This window comes from Sphaerodactylus townsendi, linkage group LG07 (genome assembly GCF_021028975.2).
Source record: "Sphaerodactylus townsendi isolate TG3544 linkage group LG07, MPM_Stown_v2.3, whole genome shotgun sequence".
Taxonomy (NCBI): Eukaryota; Metazoa; Chordata; class Lepidosauria; order Squamata; family Sphaerodactylidae; genus Sphaerodactylus; species Sphaerodactylus townsendi.
Window position 1 is genome coordinate 114,208,486 of NC_059431.1, and position 18,136 is coordinate 114,226,621.

Below are 18,136 nucleotides of genomic sequence, written 5' to 3' on the forward strand. Positions count from 1 at the left end.
AGAACCAGAAAATCTGGGATATACCACAGAACCGATCCAGCGACACTCTCAGTATTTGAGTAACAAATAAGAACATAAGAACTAGCCTGCTGGATCAGACCAGAGTCCATCTAGTCCAGCACTCTGCGACTCGCAGTGGCCCGCCAGGTGCCTTTGGGAGCTCACGTGCAGGATGTGAAAGCAATGGCCTTCTGCTACTGCTGCTGCTGCTCCCGAGCACCTGGACTGTTATGGCATTTGCAATCTCAGATCAAGGAGGATCAAGATTGGTAGCCATAGATCGACTTCTCCTCCATAAATCTGTCCAAGCCCTTTTTAAGTGCACTGGAGGACACCTGAGTCCAAGGAGATGCAGGTGTTTCATCTGTAGAGGCCAAGTGAGGAACACGGGTGATGCAAAGCCAAGGGGGGAAAACCAGCACAGTCCAGTCCGATCGAGAGACGACAAGCACCTGATCCTGCATGGGAAATCCATGCCGTGCCCACAGGTAAACTGGCACTAGGAGGGAAGGGTTGGGAAGACGTCCAATTCATGCTCCTGTGAATGTTCTTATCTTTACAAGCTGTCCATGGGCATCCTCGGTGGCCCCAGGTACAAAACGTGCTCCTCGGGGCATCACAGTATTTTTTCACACCCCGCCCAGGGAATGACTGAAGTCATGCTCCTAAGAATGGGCAGGCTGGAGATTGACAACCTCCTGGCCCAGCCTGGAGATTTCCTGGCATTACAACTGAAGTCACACTCCTTCCTAAGTAAGGACTGGCCCAAGATTGCCAACCTCCAGGCCCAGCCTGGAGATCTCCTGGCATTACAACTGAAGTCACACTCCTTCCTAAGAAAGGACTGGTCCAAGATTGCCAACCTCCAGGCCCAGCCTGGAGATTTCCTGGCATTACAACTTAAGTCACACTCCTTCCTATGTAAGGACTGGTCCAAGATTGCCAACCTCCAGGCCCAGCCTGGAGATTTCCTGGCATTACAACTGAAGTCACACTCCTTCCTATGTAAGGACTGGTCCAAGATTGCCAACCTCCAGGCCCAGCCTGGAGATTTCCTGGCATTACAACTTAAGTCACACTCCTTCCTAAGACAGGACTGGTCCAAGATTGCCAACCTCCCGGCCCAGCCTGGAGATTTCCTGGCATTACAACTTAAGTCACACTCTTAAGAAAGGGCCAAGTGAAGACTGCCAACCTCCAGGCACAACATGGATATTTCCTTGAGGGCGTACCCCACCGCAGCGCCCCCCATCGTGCGCCCCAAGAGGCATCTCCAAACCTCCAGGAATCTCCCCGCCTGGAATTGGCAACCACATGGGCCACCTGACCTGGGGCGCCGCGCGAAGGCCCCTGCCCTGCCTCCCCCGACTCCTCGCCGGCAAGAGCGCAGGGATGCGCGGGGGCGCACCGGCAGGGCGCGCGGCCCCCCTCGCCCAGGCTCCAACGTGGCGGGCCCGGCGCTGGCGCGGCTCCTCCCGGCCGGGCGGAGCCAGAGCGGGGCGGGCCAGGCGGGGCCGGGCCAGGCGCCTTTATGCGGGGCGGCGGGGCGGCTGCTCGGCCACTCGGTCGGCGCTGGTAGGCGGGCGGCGAGGCTGTTGCGCCGGAGCCCTCCTCTTCCTCCTCCTCCTCCTCCGCCGCCGCCGCCGCTCGGACGCGCACGTGGCCGCCAGGGCCGGAGCCCCCGCGGGAAGGAACGAACCCCCCAAGCGCCGCCGCCAACATGGGCAAAGGGGTGAGCTCCCCCGGGCCAATTCCGCGGGCTTTGTTTTGCGCGCGGCGGGTGGGGTTTGGCCGCCGGAGGAAGCGGGGAGCCGACGGACTGGACCTTGAGGGGCTAAGTGGCTGCGTGCGGGGAGAGCGAAGGACTGGACCCGGAAAGGCTAGCTTGCTGCGTGCGGGGAGCCGTCTCCCCAACCCTTCCCTCCTTTGCCTCGCTCAGCTTTCGGCGGCCGTCCGGAGCCAGGCCCTGCGCGCTCGTTTCTGCAGCCAAGCCGGGCGCAGAAGCTCCCCCGAGCCCCATCCTCGCCCTGCTGTACGCAGCCTTCGCAGGTTGCCATCTTGCTGGCGGTGCCACCCCCCGGGCTTTGGAGAGGGCGCGCCTTCGGGGCCCGGGGGCTTCCGTGCGCCCGGCTGGCTTCTTAGCCGGGCAGGAGGGTTGAGATCGCCGGGAGAAGGGGCCGGCCGGGCGGCCTGGGGCGCGGATCGACGCCTTGCGCCTTCTCCCGGGGGAGCCCGTCGTTGTGCACGGCTCCTGCGCGCCCGGGCCCGTCCCCAAGGGCCCGTCGGCGGTGCCCCCGGGGTCAAGTTCCGCCTGGGCCGGGCAGGTGGTTGCATAAGTGGCGCGGACGCCCAGGTGGCCTCTTCTTCCTCTTGTGGCGCAATCGCCCGGCTTTGCAAGGCTGGGCCCGCGCGGCAGGTTTCCTTTTGCAAGGCCTGCGGGGGGGACTCCTGCATGCAAAACAGCCTGGGTTTTTGCAGGCTGCGTGGCCGTAGCCTGGTCTTTTTTGCTCCTCCTGCCCGTTTCACCCGCATCTGTGGCTGGCGTGCCCCTAAGGGCCGCCATATTTGCAGCCCTTGGGGGTGAGTCCAACCAGCACCCAACCGAATGCCAATTGACAACATTGCGCAAATGTGCACGTAATGTGAGATTGGACGGGGACATTCTCGGGTTGGAATAGTATGAAACGTATTTCCAGTTTTCTAGGTTAAGCAGGGCTTCGAGGGCCGGCGGATATTCGGGCAGTTGCCTTTGGTTAAATGCCTCCAAAGATGGCATGGCTCTGGAGATGCCAGCTGCCCCACCCAGCCCGGAAACCACCACCACCACCACCACCACCCCCCCATGAGTTCATTCCGGCCTCCTGGAATCTTTTGGCAATGGGTTGAAATGAGCGCCTGGCCTTTTGCTTTGCGTCTTCCCTGTCCATAGGGGAAAGGGTGTGCAGATCCCAGTTGGAAAGCCCAAGACTGTTTGGGGTCCCCCTTTCCTCCCAAGAAAAACCTGCCAGAATGTTTTTTCCTTTGTGGGGGAGGGAAGAGGACTCGCCTCGCCTCCTCCTTGCTGGGCATATTGATTTTCCGCGGCTGCAAAAACACTCTGATTCACATTTCAGTCAGTCTTGGAGATATTTATTGTGAAGCAAAATGGGAATAACGTTTGCCGAAGGAAGCAGGTCTAAGCCTACAGCATGTCCAAGCGGGGGTTGGGGGGGGGGGTGGGGGGTGTTTTTTGGCTATGTTTCGTAGCTTGAATTAAGCCCATCCAACACGGCAGGTAAATCATCTCTATTTACATGTGTGGGGTGGAAAATGTTTAATGGAAAAGCAACAGTGCTGGAAAATGTTTAGGGGAAAAAATTCACCCCACCAGCTGGAAGGCAGGGGGGCCGCTCTCTGGGTCTCTGGCCTGTTTGGCAGCTAGACTTTCGTGCTCGTTGAATGCAGTCTGCTTTCAGTGCACCTTGGCGGTCAGTTGCAAAAGGCTTTTGCTCTTTCACCCATTGAAATCCGCTCGCAAAGTGCCCTGCAGAGTCATTATTCAGCATGTGGGAAGGAGAAGAAGAGGAGCTTGGATTTATATCCCCCCTTTCTCCCCTGTAGGAGACTCAAAGGGGCTGACAATCTCCTTGCCCTTCCCCCCTCACAACAAACACCCTGTGAGGTAGGTGGGGCTGAGAGGGCTCAGAAGAACTGTGACTAGCCCAAGGTCACCCAGCTGGCGTGTGTGGGAGTGCACAGGCTAATCTGAATTCCCCAGACAAGCCTCCACAGCTCAGGCGGCAGAGCTGGGAATCAAACCCGGTTCCTCCAGATTAGATACACGAGCTCTTAACCTCCTACGCCACTGCTGCTCCTCTAACGGAAAGGGCCGTTGGTCCCATCCAGACCAGTCCTTGTGGAATGCAGTGGTGTTTCTTTTCTTGTAAGATGGTGCGGACAGCCGGTGTCTTTGGTGTTGCTGTTGTGCCCCACCTTGACCAGGGAGCTGGCTGGGGGTCACTTCCCTTGAACTTTGTGTGTGCGTGGGAAGACGGAGAGACGTCTGGCTTTTAAAAAGGTTGCTGAACGTTGAGCTGGCCCTGAAATGGCTCCACACGGCCCTGGGGTGCTTTGGACTGTATGCTGTTAACTTCCCTGGAATTAAGAATTGGTGGTTGTGGGGGGTCGGGACCAGGAGGCGAACGTAAATTAAGCCTGGTTTCTGCCAACAACTAGTCCCAGGCCACACACTGCTCCACCGTAATGTGATTTTTAATCTTCTTTCTGACGGCATAGAAAAGGGACCGGTTTGGAGCCGTCAGCGCTTCTTCCTTTGGCAATGCTGAAAACAAACAGAGCTGACATTTTGCAGCCGGCAGAATTTCTCTGCTTGCTTGACGCGGCTTTTGTTAAACAAACCGCAGAAGACTCCCAGGTTTGGTTTTGCATGAGCGGCAGGGAAAATGGCTGTACTGTGCTGGCGGAGAAACCGCGTGAAGGTGTTTTTTTTTTCCCTCTGGTTCCCTCTTGCTCTTTGCCCAGAGTTAGAGACGTCGGGATTTGGCCCCTGTGTAACAGGACTGTCGCTGCAAGACGTAACCTGCTTGCTCCAAACTATTCCTTTCCGTGCTCGAGAGTCTCCTCTCTGCTGTATTCGAGGTTGTGGATAATGGCCTGTAGCACTTTGCTTTTTTTTGGCTGTTCTTTAAAAAACTTTATTGTTTTAAGGAAAGGGTTGAAATTGGCTCCTTCTCTTGGGATTTTCCATTTCCAGACTTTGGTATGTGTTCGAGCAACCCGGGACCGGAGGCCTTAATTTCTCGTTGTGCTAAATACTCGTCGTTTTCTCGTGCCAGATTTTCATGTCTGAAAGTAGTTAGATTATACCATAGGAAGTGCCTTCAGGATGAAGTCACTAGTTAGGGTCTGTAATGGAAATCCCTGGAGATTTGGGGGTGGGGGTGAGGCTTGGGGGGGGGGGTGTTTGGGAAGAGTCCACCCTCCAAAGCAGACATTTTATCCAGGGAAAGTAAACTCCATACTCACTTGCAAAAGCAGGAAATCTATAGGCCACTTGGAGATTGCCAGCCCTGTAAGTGATCCAGCTAATCATTCATCCGGTCTCACACAGTAGTTCTTTCTGGAGGGCCAGCATACAAGACATAGAGCAGTGATGGCGAACCTATGGCACGGGTGCCAGAGGTGGCACTCAGAGCCCTCTCTGTGGGCATGCGCAAACAGAGTTTGTCATGGGGGGGCGGAATTGCCCCCCCCTCCCACATCTAGGCTGGCCTGGGCCGCTGGGCTCGATTATTAGCATTAAACCTAATTTTGGGGAAGCAGTGTAGGCAACCCTGTTAAGCACTGTTAAACCCCACTGATTTTCATGCAGCTCGGTTGCTGGCAATGGGGCTTGCTTCTGAGATAAACCACTCACGCAAGTGCATTGATTCACCTGTTGGAAGATACCGCGGTTGCTTCAAAGCAAAGCCAAAGCCAACGACTACCACCAAGCTTACTCCTGAGTAACACACGCCTCAGAGCCAACCATTTTTTCTAAACTAAAACCTCAGCATTCAGGTTAAATGGCCATGTTGGCACTTGGCGATAAATAAGTGGGTTTTGGGTTACAGTTTGGGCACTCGGACTCAAAAAGGTTCGCCATCACTGACATAGAGGCTGAGGTCTTATCCTAATATTGCCTCCTAGCACGGTGTTTCTGAGGTTTACTGCCTCTGACTATGGAGGTTCCCTTCGCTCACCATGGCAGACAGCCACGGTGGAACCTGTCCGTTCATTCTCTGTATCGAAGCCAACTTGCCGAATCAATGTGCGTTTGTGTAGACTTAAAAAAACAAACAACCAAGCTTTAAATAGCCACCTTCTTTTAAAAACCTCATTTAAACCTGTCCATTTTATTTTTTTATCTGCCATTATTTTAATAGTTTCCTCCCCCAGCGTAGGTATTTACCCAGAATCCACGGCGAAGATCTCAGAGCGTCAGAGATTGCGGGACCAGTTCTTTGTTGCGAGGCCAAAATTTCCATTTTCTCATCCAAGCGGCTGGCAGTGAAAATACTCTGATGTTCACCACACATCTGACTCATAAGCAGGGTTTTTTCCCTTGTTACCAGTGGCTTGGTTACTGGTTTTTAAATGGCTGGGATGGATTGCTTTCCTTGCTTACAGTTCTGATAATGTCAGAGCTGCATCCTTGCTCCAAAAGGTTGTTGAGAAATATTCTTTTTTGCAAGCTGGCCGTCTGTTCTCTTCCTTCGCCCACTCTGGTGAGCTCATGAAATTGTTCTCTTTTTTGCCTTCTGCTGCATTTGCCATCTGCAGTAATGGTGGCCCAAAAACTTGCACCCATTTTCCCTGGGCATCTGACCTCAAATGCGCCGAAGCCGGGTGCAGTAGTTTGAAGATGTGTATTTTTCCCCCAGCAGTCTTTAGACAAATGTGGTGGTTACATGGCAGGGGTTGTAGTATTATTTTGTGAGCTACAACTGGGTGGGGTTGTTTTTTTAAAAAGTGGAAACGTTCCGTATGAATCTGAAACAAGTGGCACTATAAATAAATGAAAACACAATGGGAGTAATTTGATCCTCCCGTGACCCTAGATCACTTTGGATCCTGAGCTTGAATAATGTTGGCTTAGATAATGAATTGGAATTCATGTCCTTAAAAGTGCAGTATCAGACATCATTCTCTGTAGGAGTAGCGACAGAGTTGTTTTTTTTTAAATGTTTCTGCGTGTTTCTCAAACAAGAGTCCTTTTATGGAGGCTTGGAAATTTACAGGGCCAACAGTTAATTTGGGACTCCTTTATCCCTTTACGGTAACGGAAGCATTGCCTTGAACAGTTACTGTACTGTTCTGGATCTGATGCAGCCGCGAAGCCTCACCGTTCCCTTGTGTAGCAACGCACAGTTTGTTTTCTGCTGCCTCATGAAGTGATAAATTGAGGGAAGTGCACAAACAAAATAACACAATGCAACTTTTTTTGACTCCATCAGACACATTTCAGCCAAACGGCCTTTCTTAGTAGTCAAAATTACTACATTAACATAGTGTCAAGCTTCCAGATTACAAATAACAACTATTTCCTCTTTAAAAGTACAATATAATGTGCCAGTCATGCCCAATTCTGTCAAGGCAAAACCTTATAATGCCTCAGTCATAGGAAAGCCTTTTAGTCTTGAGCAAATGGATTTAAGTTCATCTACAACTGAGGTATTAGAAGCGTTAATTTTAACCACTGAGGAAGCTTGTTTGGTCGAAACGTGTCCGTTTGCTAGAGTTTTTAAAAAGTCTTATTGTGTTGTTTTGTACGATCGAGATATGTGTAGATCAGAGGTCTGCAACCTGCAGCTCTCCAGATGTTCATGGACTACAATTGGCCATGCTGGCAGGGGCTGATGGGAATTGTAGTCCATGAACATCTGGAGAGCCGCAGGTTGCAGATCCCTGGTGTAGATGATTTTAGTGTGTAGCAAGGTTTTGACATTCAGTAGTTTAAATGTTTTCTCAACCTTCCAGGCACTTAATTCTAAATTGAAGGTAGTGCCATCCATGGCAGCTGGCAGAAATGTGTGGCGGTTATCCAGATGTGTGTGTGTATGCACATATGTGTTGGGAATAGATCTTGGCACCAACAATCTGCCAGTCTAGTTCGGGGGAAGCAAGGTAGCAACTGAAGGGGAGGCATTGCCCGTGGGTGAGGTGGCATGGGCTATTGGAAGTGGCCATCTGGTTGCGGTATTGTAGAGCACAATTGTTTCTGCGGCAGAAGGTGCTGTTTGGTTCACAAGATGAACTGGGGTGTGTGGAAAGAGTGGCGTAGCTGGGCGGGGTTTTGTGTCCCTGGGATCTGCCCCAACCATGTCATCCTTTCACTAGAAAAACGGTTGTTGCAGTTTTATTTATTATTGCATTCATATGCCACCCTTCCCTTTACCGGCTCAGGGCGGCTTCCGTTCTTCCCATAATTACGATACAGTAAAACTCATGAAATATAAATATGATTTGAAATCTAATCGAAACTGGCAGCAGAAGTCCTGATAATTTTATAGCCCAGACCAGTAGGAAACATAGGCTGGGATGAACAGGGCAGTACAGAAGTGATTTCAAAAGCCATAGGTGGAACAGTTCTTAAGGCCCTGGGAAACTGACTCAGGGCCCTGGTCTCGCTAAACGGAGTGTTCCATCAGGTGGGGGGCCACTCGCAAGAAGACACTGCCCTTATGTGAGGCTAGCTGGATCTTTCTCAAGCCAGGGATCACCAGATTCGCAATTTTGCACGATTCCTTGGGGTAGCTTCCCTCACCCTTGGAACTGAAGACTCTCTTAGCATGTCTCGCATGGGCGATAAGACCGCTTCCTGGGAATGAGTACTGTGGCCTCTTATCAGAAGAGAAAGGCCCGGCTGATCATGTGAGGGGCACATTTCCTACCCCAGCGGCTTCTCAAACTTCATTTGGAGGCCTGTCTTGAGCACTTGGAGAGGGGACAGTGGCAGGATTTAGGCCTGGAGAAGTCAACGCAATAAGCCTGACTGTCAGGTTTTGCAGAATTCTTCGTCACGGGAAGGAAAGGAAAAGATGCCCGGAAGCCGTTGTTTGCAGCGTGCTGGCCTTCATTGGGTCATTCAAGGAATTCTTCCAGGCCTGAAATAAATAATTTAAAAACCTCAGAAGTGTTTGCACGTAGAAAACAACTGTGCTCAAGGTGGAGTTTTTTCTTTTTAAAAAAACCCTCTCCAACCTTTGAGCTTACAGTTCAACCCTCTCCCTCACCTGCAGCAACTAAGAAAAATATTACCCCTTGATTCGACAGCAACCATAAACTCTTCTGAGCACCAAAAACTTTAATTTGCACCACAGTACGCTAAGACAGAGAAGCAATGGCCGTTCTGTTCATTTCTGAAGGAAAATTACATGAATATAATTAGAATATAACTACATTTCCCCCAAAAAGGGGGAGTAGAGTGGCTGTTGCTTCTCTGTCCTAGCGTACTTTGATGCAACTTAATGGTGGTTGGTTTTTTTGTGTGAGAGAATAAAGTCATCTGCGAGACGGAGAAAATAAAACGGCCTGTCGGGCGTTGATCTATGCAAGCCGATTCCCTGCGTGGCAGAAATTATGAAATTGGTTGTTCTGCTGTGAGCAACGTTGGCGCTCAGTTTGAAACGATGTTCCAGGTGCCGGGTGCCGATCTGGGCAGAACCATAGAGTTGGAAGAGAATTAATAGAATCATAGAGTTGGAAGAGACCACAAGCGCCATCAAGTCCAACCCCCTGCAATGCAGGAACACGCAATCAAGGCACTCCCGACATATATTCATCCAACCTCTGTTTTAAAAAAAGGAGACTCCACCACTCTCCGAGGCGGTGAATTCCACTGTCGAACAGCCCTGACGGTCAGGAAGTTCTTCCTAATGTTTAGGTGGAATCTCTTTTCCTGCACCTTGAATCCATTACGCCATAGGTGTCAAACTCGCGGCCCTCCAGATGGTATGGTACAGTTCCCAGATGGTACAGTTCCCATCATCCCCTGCCAGAATCATGCTGGCAGGGGATGATGGTAACTGTAGTCCATTACATCTGGAGGGCCGCGAGTTTGACACCTGTGCGTTACGCCGTATCCTGGTCTCTGAGGCAGCAGAAAACAAGCTTGCTCCCTCTTGCACTGCCTACTAGTCGGATGGCACAGGGTTTCTCACCCATCTTAGATGGCCTTCTCTGGTTCTAGAACAGGGGTAGGGAACCTTTAACACTCAAAGAGCCATTTGGACCCATTTTCCATGGGAAAAGAAAACACTTAGAGCCGCAAATAATTTTTGACATTTAAAATAAAGATAACACTGTATATATTGGGTTTTTTAACCTTTTACTCCACTCATTCTGAGAAGCGCATGGATGCGTCCGCCCTGCTGCCTGCAGGGCGGGCAAGGATTGGGCCAGCGGCTTGGCCTTGCAGGCCGCCAGGAAAGCGCCCGCCCCGCTCCAATGGGGCAGGCGAAGGGGGGAAACCGCTTGCCCAGCCTAGCTGGCATTTCGCGGGCAGTTAATGCGTACGCCATGCTGCCTGCAGAATTGGGCAAGGATGGAAGACCAGCGGCTGCGATAAATGGAGCACTTGGTGCAAAGAGGCAGAAGAGCCGCATGCGGCTCTCGAGCCGCAGGTTCCCTACCCCTGTTCTAGAAGATCTTCCTGAAGCATGCACAGAACGATTCCTTCCATACTGGCTGAACCTGCAGCCTGGCGGTCCAAAACTTTTGGCCTTTGGGATTCAAGGTAGGCTTGAGGGGGGAGGCACCAAAAAAAGAACCCGCTGTAGACAACAAGCCTGTGCCACCCCATGCTGTTAAGAGCTCTGTTGCGCCTTGAATTGGACCCAAAACTCTGACTTTGGAGCAGGATTGGCACCGGCTGGCACCGTTTCCTACACGCCTTTTTGCCTCCATTCAGAAGGTGCCTGACTGTAGAAATCAACTGCATCCTTTTGGGTAGGCAGCCATTTTTAAACCGTTTTAAGCGTGGACAAACATGTGGGGTTAAAACGTTAATCCTAGCCCTTAAACCAGTCCCCATCCGTGGGAAACCTTGCAGGAAGTGCCCTATTTTGTCCAGAGTTTGCTCATTTCTATGAAGATGGTTTCAGAGGCTGGTCTCCAGTAGAACAACTAGATTTGAGGCCAGTGGGACCTCGAAGCCGCAACTGGATTCAAATGGAGTTGCTCGTCTTTCTAGTGTCCATCTTGTTTCCCAACGTAGCTTTGAAACTGGCTAATGGCAAGTCTCACCCAGCCTACCCTGAAGGGTACGTTGGGTATCCAATCCGGCCAAGCGTTGCCGTGGTTATTTTTTGTTTGTTAGTTTTCGGCCCCCAAACCCCCCGGGTGCCAAAAACCTGCATCTCCCTGGGGTTTACCTGGCCAGGGTGCCGATCTGCCGGCAACTGTGGCTGAAGCCTCCAAACAGTGGCGCCTCCGGCATGCCTCGAGATGCTGTTTTAATGAGGTCACTGCAATAACAGAACCGTTCTTGGGACTTTGTTTTCAATGCGCTCGGGAGTTTATCTTGTCCTGACCGACCAAGCGGCTCTGTTGCTTGTCCTCACCGCCGAGCACGCCTCCTGCTTCCCCACCCCCCCCTTCGCATGCAGGCTGAGTGCTGTTGGAATAAACAAGGCACCCTCCCCCAAACACATTGCGATAGCGGGGTAACTCGGTGGCCAATCCCTCCCCTGGCTTTGCAGTGGCGTAGTGGTTAAGAGCAGGTGTGCTCTAATCTGCAGGAACCGGGTTCGATTCCCCGCTCTGCCACTTGAGCTGTGGAGGCTTATCTGGGGAATTCAGATTAGCCTATGCCAGGGGTCTTCAAACTATGGCCCTCCAGATGTTCATAGACTACAATTCCCATGAGTCCTACCACTTGGCCATGCTGGCAGGGGCTGATGGGAATTGTAGTCCATGAACATCTGGAGGGCCATAGTTTGAAGACCCCTGGCCTATGCACGCCCACACACGCCAGCTGGGTGACCTTGGGCTAGTCACAGTTCTTCTGAGCTCTCTCAGCCCCACCTACCTCACAGGGTGTTTGTTGTGAGGGGGGGGAAGGGAAAGGAGTTTGTAGGCCCCTTTGAGTCTCCTTACAGGAGAGAAAGGGGGGATATAAATCCAACTCTTCTTCTTCTTCAAAGTACTGCACTGTGTTTTCGTTGCTTGCAAGGATCCCAAAGAGATGCTTGCAGTCTGGAATTCCTCAGTTGCTCCGGGAAGGGGGTGGGTGTTAAGAACCAAAGTAGAGCCCATCTGGATCAGATCAGAGGTCCATGAGCATCCTGTCTCACGCAGCAGCCAACTAGTTGCCCTTCAGGAGCAAGAAGAGGACGTGGAAGCTGAGGCCTTTCCCTGAAGGCCGCCTCCTAGCTCTGGATTTCAGAGGTTTAGAGCCTCTGGATACAGAGGCTCCATTTGGCCCTCGTGGCTAGTACCCATCGTTGGATCTCCTCTAAGGCTCATTCCGCACATGCAGAATAATGCACTTTCAAACTGCTTTCAGTGCTCTTGGAAGTTGTGCAGAATAGCAAAATCCACTTGCAAACAGTTGTGAAAGTGGTTTGAAAACGCATTTTTTTGTGTGTGCGGAAGGGGCCTGAAGCAGCCACACTCCCATTTTAAATGGGATTTTAAATTGACTGTTTGTGAGCCATCCTGAGCCTGTCGTTGGGGGAAAGGTGGCCTATGAATCAAATCCTAAATCGAATGCATGATGCCCTCTCGTTGCTGGCGGCCATTTTTATTCCCCAAATCAGCCCTCAGCCTCTATTGTCACGTCCCTTATTTTGCTAGTTCTCTCGCCAGCCTTGTGAGACGAGTCAGAATCCTCCCCGCTCAGCGAGTGGAAATGATGACGCTTCCTTAAATGGAGTCAGCCTCGTTCAGCATTGCCTGCTCTGACTGGCAGCTGCCGTGTTGGAGAAAAAGGTTTTTCCTAACACGCGCTACCTGAGATGTTTTTTTGGTGGGGAGAGGCTGAAGTCTCTTGGCCGGAGGTGCCTCGTCGGACCGTTCTTGGTCTCAAAAGTTGACTGTAACGTAATCTAGCCACCCTGTGGCCCGGCTTGTCTGTATGTTCAGATCGCCTGGGTGTTTCAAAAATGTTCCTGGAAGGGCGAACAGTTGGCGTGAAATGTGTATGTGATTAACATTACTTTTGGCGTGCGTTGCTGTGTGATTTTTGTCCTGAGGTGGTGTGTGCTTCTGACGCAGTCGGGAGCAAACGAGGCCGTGTGCTAAAACCCACCCATCCTTTTCCTTGTAAGTTGGCAGGTTTCTAAAATGCTCGGATAGAACTGTTCTGTAGGTGCCATCCTGCCAACAGAACGTTTCTCGCTTCTTCCCTGATGTGGAGCGGCCAAGGGAATGTGATGTGCAGAAGATGGGCGCATACATCAAAATGCGGTTTCATTGGCAGCTGTAGATCTTTGCTTTGCTTTCGTTTGAGCACGCATGAGCCATTCCAGCATGTACTTTGCATGGCTTGGTTTCAAACATGCAGTTAAGAAAACATAAGTGCCTTTCAGTTCGGGGAGGGGGCGGATTTTGTGAATTCGTTCCCTCCCCCATGCCACTCACTTGGACCGCTGAACTTTTTCAAATGCAGCTTGGGGTGCGGACATGCAAACATCGCTCCCCCTTCCAACAAGAAAACTTACATTTTCTCAACATGGATGGATGCGCCCAACTCACTGAACATGTTTGCTTCACGGAATGGAAATGTCACTGGCCTGTAACATATAGCTTTCTTTCTTTCGATAGCCAACTTAAGCAGCTGCGTGCTGTCGGTTTAGATTGGCTGGCATCTCCTTCTTCCCCCGTAGTTTTGTCTTCTGTTCTCAATTTTCCGCAAAGCTCATGGGAGCGCACAGCCTGCCGGCAGCGCCCGTGAGGTCCTGGCTCCCATTCCCGCTCTGGACTGCGTTTCTTTGGATACCTCGTCACTTTGCCAGGGGTCAGCCGGTTTTGCAAATCCTTGCCCTTGTTGACATTGTGTCTCTCGGCGGCCTGTCATGGACCCAGCGATGAAGCAACCGGGTCATGGTGCCCAAATTCTTACAGTCTCTTTGCTGCATCTGAACCGAACATCCCGTGAGCCCCTCGCCAAAGGCAGGAGTTGCTTTTCGGGTGATCGCCCTGTCCCTTGGAGTCTGCTTCAGCAGATTGGCCAATGGTGCCCCGAGCCAGCTGCATAATGGTTGTGGTGGGTTTTCCGGGCTGTGTGGCCGTGGTCTGGTGGATCTTGTTCCTAACGTTTCGCCTGCATCTGTGGCTGGCATCTTCAGAGGTGTATCGCAGAGAGAAGTCTGTTACGCGCTGTGTCTAGTGCGAAGGGAATGTTTAGTGGGATTAATCCTTCTCACAAAACACAGTGCGTAACACACTTCTCTCTGTGATACACCTCTGAAGATGTCAGCCACAGATGCAGGAGAAACGTTAGGAACGAGATCTACGAGACCACGGCCACGCAGCCTGGAAAACCCACCACAACCAGTTGAATCCGGCCGTGAAAGCCTTCAACAATACAGCTGCATAATGTTTAAATACACTGAAATAATTCTCAAGGACCTGGGATGGGTGCATTCCAGACTTCTACACCTACATGAATTGCATTTGGGGGGAAAAAACACCTAGCGTGGAGAACCCTGATCCATGCAGCCTATTTTTTGAAATAGCAGTGGCCGGAGTTGGGGGCTGAGGAGGAGAGAGAGACTGCAGAGGATATTGGAAGAATAAATCAGGCCCTTTGTGTGCATTTCCCTGCTCATGAGTCATAAGTCGCACTTCCCTTTCGAGCTGGAAAAGGAAGACGCAATAAAATCCACCCAGCGTTCAGGCGTCTGCCGTGCCGGTCTGGTGTTAACCCAAGATGGCATTAATCTCGTTGTTTAAAGCCGAAAGAACTGAAGTGGAAATAACTACTGGTTTACCTGGGGGGGGGGGGGAAACCCAAAGAAATTGTTTTTAATTGGATTCCTCTCCCCCTCCCACCAATACACACACACACAAAACCCTTCCAGCACGCAGGAGACGAAGAATGTGATGCTTTTTACGCTCGGCTCTTGTCTCTTGTGCCCAGGACAAATGTTCCATCTCGCCTATTAAGAAACAGCCCGTGGTGTTCTTCCAAAGGCTACACGGCCCTCCAGAAGTATGAGGCACGTAAATATTCCACTTCGCCTCTTGAGTCATTCAGGGTTTTCAGTGTCCTGCGAGCGAAACGGGGGAAGAACAGACCTCTTTTCATTCGCTCTGACGTGAGCATATTTCTGCTCGCCCCCGTCAAGAGTTGTGGCCGGGGTGGGTTCGGGTGTTAAAAATAGCCTGGGGTGAGTAGAGAAGGGCAAGGTGGCTTCCCCCCACCCGGTCCAAGCTAAGCACCCAGTTTGGAGCAGAGACCCTCACTTTCCCAGGCTGTGAAAAGCCAGCCTGTTCTTTGTTGTGCCAGTTATGAGCAGAAGATTTTTAGGATTTGAGTTAAAGTGAAAGATATGCACATCGGTATGTGCACGTTGCGTAGCCGAGTTTGTACACCTGAGCAGTGATTAAAAAATTGAATGGAAGGTTTTTGGCTGCAGAGCGTCTTTGTGCCGTCAACAGGCAACACTTGGACTGGCCCGGCTTGCTTAGGAAATTGAGCCCTGGTCCAGTTCGTACGTGCAGTGGGCTTCTCAGTGTATAATATTGGGGGCAAAGGGAGAAAAAGAAGAAGAGTTTAGATTTATATTCCATTTTTCTCTCCTGTAAGGAGTCTCAAGGAGCAGCAGTGGCGTAGGAGGTTAAGAGCTCGTGTGTCTAATCTGGAGGAACCGGGTTTGATTCCCTGCTCTGCCACCTGAGCTGTGGAGGCTTTTCTGGGGAATTCAGATTAGCCTGTGCACTCCCACACACGCCAGCTGGGTGACCTTGGGCTAGTCACAGCTTCTCGGAGCTCTCTCAGCCCCACCCACCTCACAGGGTGTTTGTTGTGAGGGGGGAAGGGCAAGGAGATTGTAAGCCCCTTTGAGTCTCCTGCAGCAGAGAAAGGGGGGATATAAATCCAAACTCTTCTTCTTCAAGGTGCCTTGCAACCTCCTTTCCCTTCCTCTCCCCACAACAGACACCTTGTGAGGTCTTGGCTTGCTTAGGATATCGAACCCTGGTCCTGACGGCATGTACAGTGCGGTTTTCCGTGTATATTACGCCAGGATCATCTGATGGGAGCCCAGAAATCTTGGGGACGAAGGGAGAAAAAGAAGACGGGTTTGGATTTATACCCCATTTTTCTCTCCTGAAGGAGACTCAAAGGACCTTACAAGCGCCTTTCCCTGCCTCTCCCCACAACAGACACCTTGAGAGGTCAGTGGGGCTGAGAGAGTTCTGAGAAAACTGCAAGTAGCCCAAGGTCACCTGGTAGGCCTCATGGGCAGGAGTGGGGAAAACAAAATCCAGTTCACCAGATATGAATCAGTTGCTCGTGTGGAGGAGTGGGAAATCAAACCCGGTTCTCCAGATTACTGTCCACTGCTCTTGACCACTCCTTTCCCCTCCTCCTGAAGTTGTGCCCCCCTGCTCTAGCAAGGGTACAAATTGGCTTAATTGGGTGGGGGGGCTTTATCTATCTTGGCACAGGTTCCCCTTTTTGGCTGGGGTTTGGTACCTTTCCTAGAGCGACTCTTGGAGCCTGCAGGAACATTTATGATTCCGACACAGCCCAGTGGGCACAGCAACGGAACGAGTGCTGCAAAATGGCGGCTGCAGGAGGCGGAGCTGGTTGCAAAATGGTTGCCACAGCTGAACTTCAGTAACACAGTGTAGATTTTTTTTTAATTGTGGTGGCAGGAAGAAGCCTCGCTGGGTAAAAACTCCCTGGCAGCACCCGCGTCCCAAAAACACTTGGCAGGTGTCAGAAAAGGGATTGGCGGTGCCATAGTGCCCATGGGCACCACATTGGGGATCCCCTGCTCCATTTTGGGGTTAAGCCCTGGAACTGATCGAGCCGTGGAGGGGTCCCTCCAAGTGAGGCCGACACAGCAGCTGGAGGAAGGTTAGCTGAGGAGGCTCAGGAAGTGGTGTAAAACATCCACAAATTTTGTCACGGGTTGTTGTGGGGTGGAATTAGGAATGGGATCGAAATCCATGCAGCACTTCCCCCGTCAAACTCACACCTCTTTTACCGATTGAGCAACCTCGCGCAATATTTATTACGTAGCCCTTAGCTAAAATGATGCGACCTGCCACGTTTGCGGCATTTAAAGGCATTAGCGTTTTTACAAGGTGAGTTGCAAGCTTGCCCAACACTTGGAAGCTTGGCACACCGACACACCTGGTGCCAGCAGAGCACCTGGCCTTTTACATTTTCCTCCGATGGGGAGACAATGGGAGACAGGAAGAAACGACAGTAGAAGGCGTAGGAGAAATTCTGGAGCAAACAAAAGAAAATGTTTTCTTTCGGCAAAAGCTTTCCCAGAGGGGCACAATTGGAAGCCGGCCAGAGTGTTTGGATATTAAGTGAAATGTTGAAACATTGAACTCTTTATGTTACTATTAAATATGTCATAGCGTATTGATACCAACATTATTTACATTTAAGCTCCGTGATTCCTCAGGCAGCACAAAATAGTATATGTAGAATAAGTGAAATAGTCGAAGACTTTTACAGCCGGAATCACTGGGGTGTTGTGTGGTTTCCAGGCTGTATGGCCGTGTTCTCGTAACATTTCCGCCTGACATTTTGGCCTACATCTGTGGCTGGCATGCCTGTCTCTGAAGTTGCCAGCCACAGATGGAGGTGAAACGTCGGGAGAAAATGCTATTAGAACACGGCCATACAGCCCGGAAACCACCCAGCACCCCAATAAGTGAAATACTTTGTAAGACCAAAGTATTTCTCATACAAAAAGAGTTTTTTCACAGTAGATTTTTTCCCCCTAGTGCTATCCCAAATTGCCCAGTCTTTGCATCAGCAAGAGCTGTGAAAAATTGCTCATGGGCTTGGGTCAGTTTTACATTTTTGAATGTGAAAAACCCTGTGTATGCAAGTATTGCATCGCAAGTGAGAACAGCTCCACCAGTTGGATCACTGCCAGCAAGGCATAATCATTATCACCCCTAAAGGGAAACAGCTGTTCATGGACCACAATTCCCATCAGCCCCTGCTGGCGTGGCCAATTGCTCGTGCCAGCAGGGGCTGATGGGAATTGTAGTTCATGAACATCAGAGTTGGACACCTTTGATCTAAGCGCCAGAGTTGGACACCTTTGATCTAAGCTAAGGAGATCAGCTAGCTTGAACTATCGGGGGGGGGGGGGATTTGGTCCTCTGGAAGGTGGGACACTTGTGGACACCTGCTGGGTAGTTCTGCCTTCCCCCCCACCCCCACCCCCAAAAACACTTCAAGGAAAAGTGAAGGGCTCATCCTTCCATTATCTTCGCGAAAGGACTTCTGTTGTGTTGTTTTAGGACTCGGATTGCAGTGAATTGTCAAAGGCTTGCGCAGCTGGAATCACCTGGCTGTCATGGGTTTTCTGGGCTGCACGGCCATGGTCTGGTAGGTTTAGCAACTGTTTCACCCACATCTGTGCTTGCCATCTTCAGAGGCGGGTCACGGGAA

The 18,136-nt window shown here is 51.2% G+C and overlaps 1 protein-coding gene across 1 annotated transcript in view; it reads left to right on the forward strand.

The window, feature by feature from the left end:
- Positions 1-1,531: 1,531 nt before the first annotated feature.
- LOC125436056 (sodium/potassium-transporting ATPase subunit alpha-1) overlaps positions 1,532-18,136 on the forward strand; it is a 49,336-nt gene continuing 32,731 nt past the window's right edge. The window contains exon 1 of the mRNA XM_048502639.1: positions 1,532-1,732. Within this exon, the coding sequence (XP_048358596.1) occupies positions 1,721-1,732 (12 nt within the window). The 5' untranslated portion in view covers positions 1,532-1,720. The remainder of the gene's footprint in view (positions 1,733-18,136) is intronic.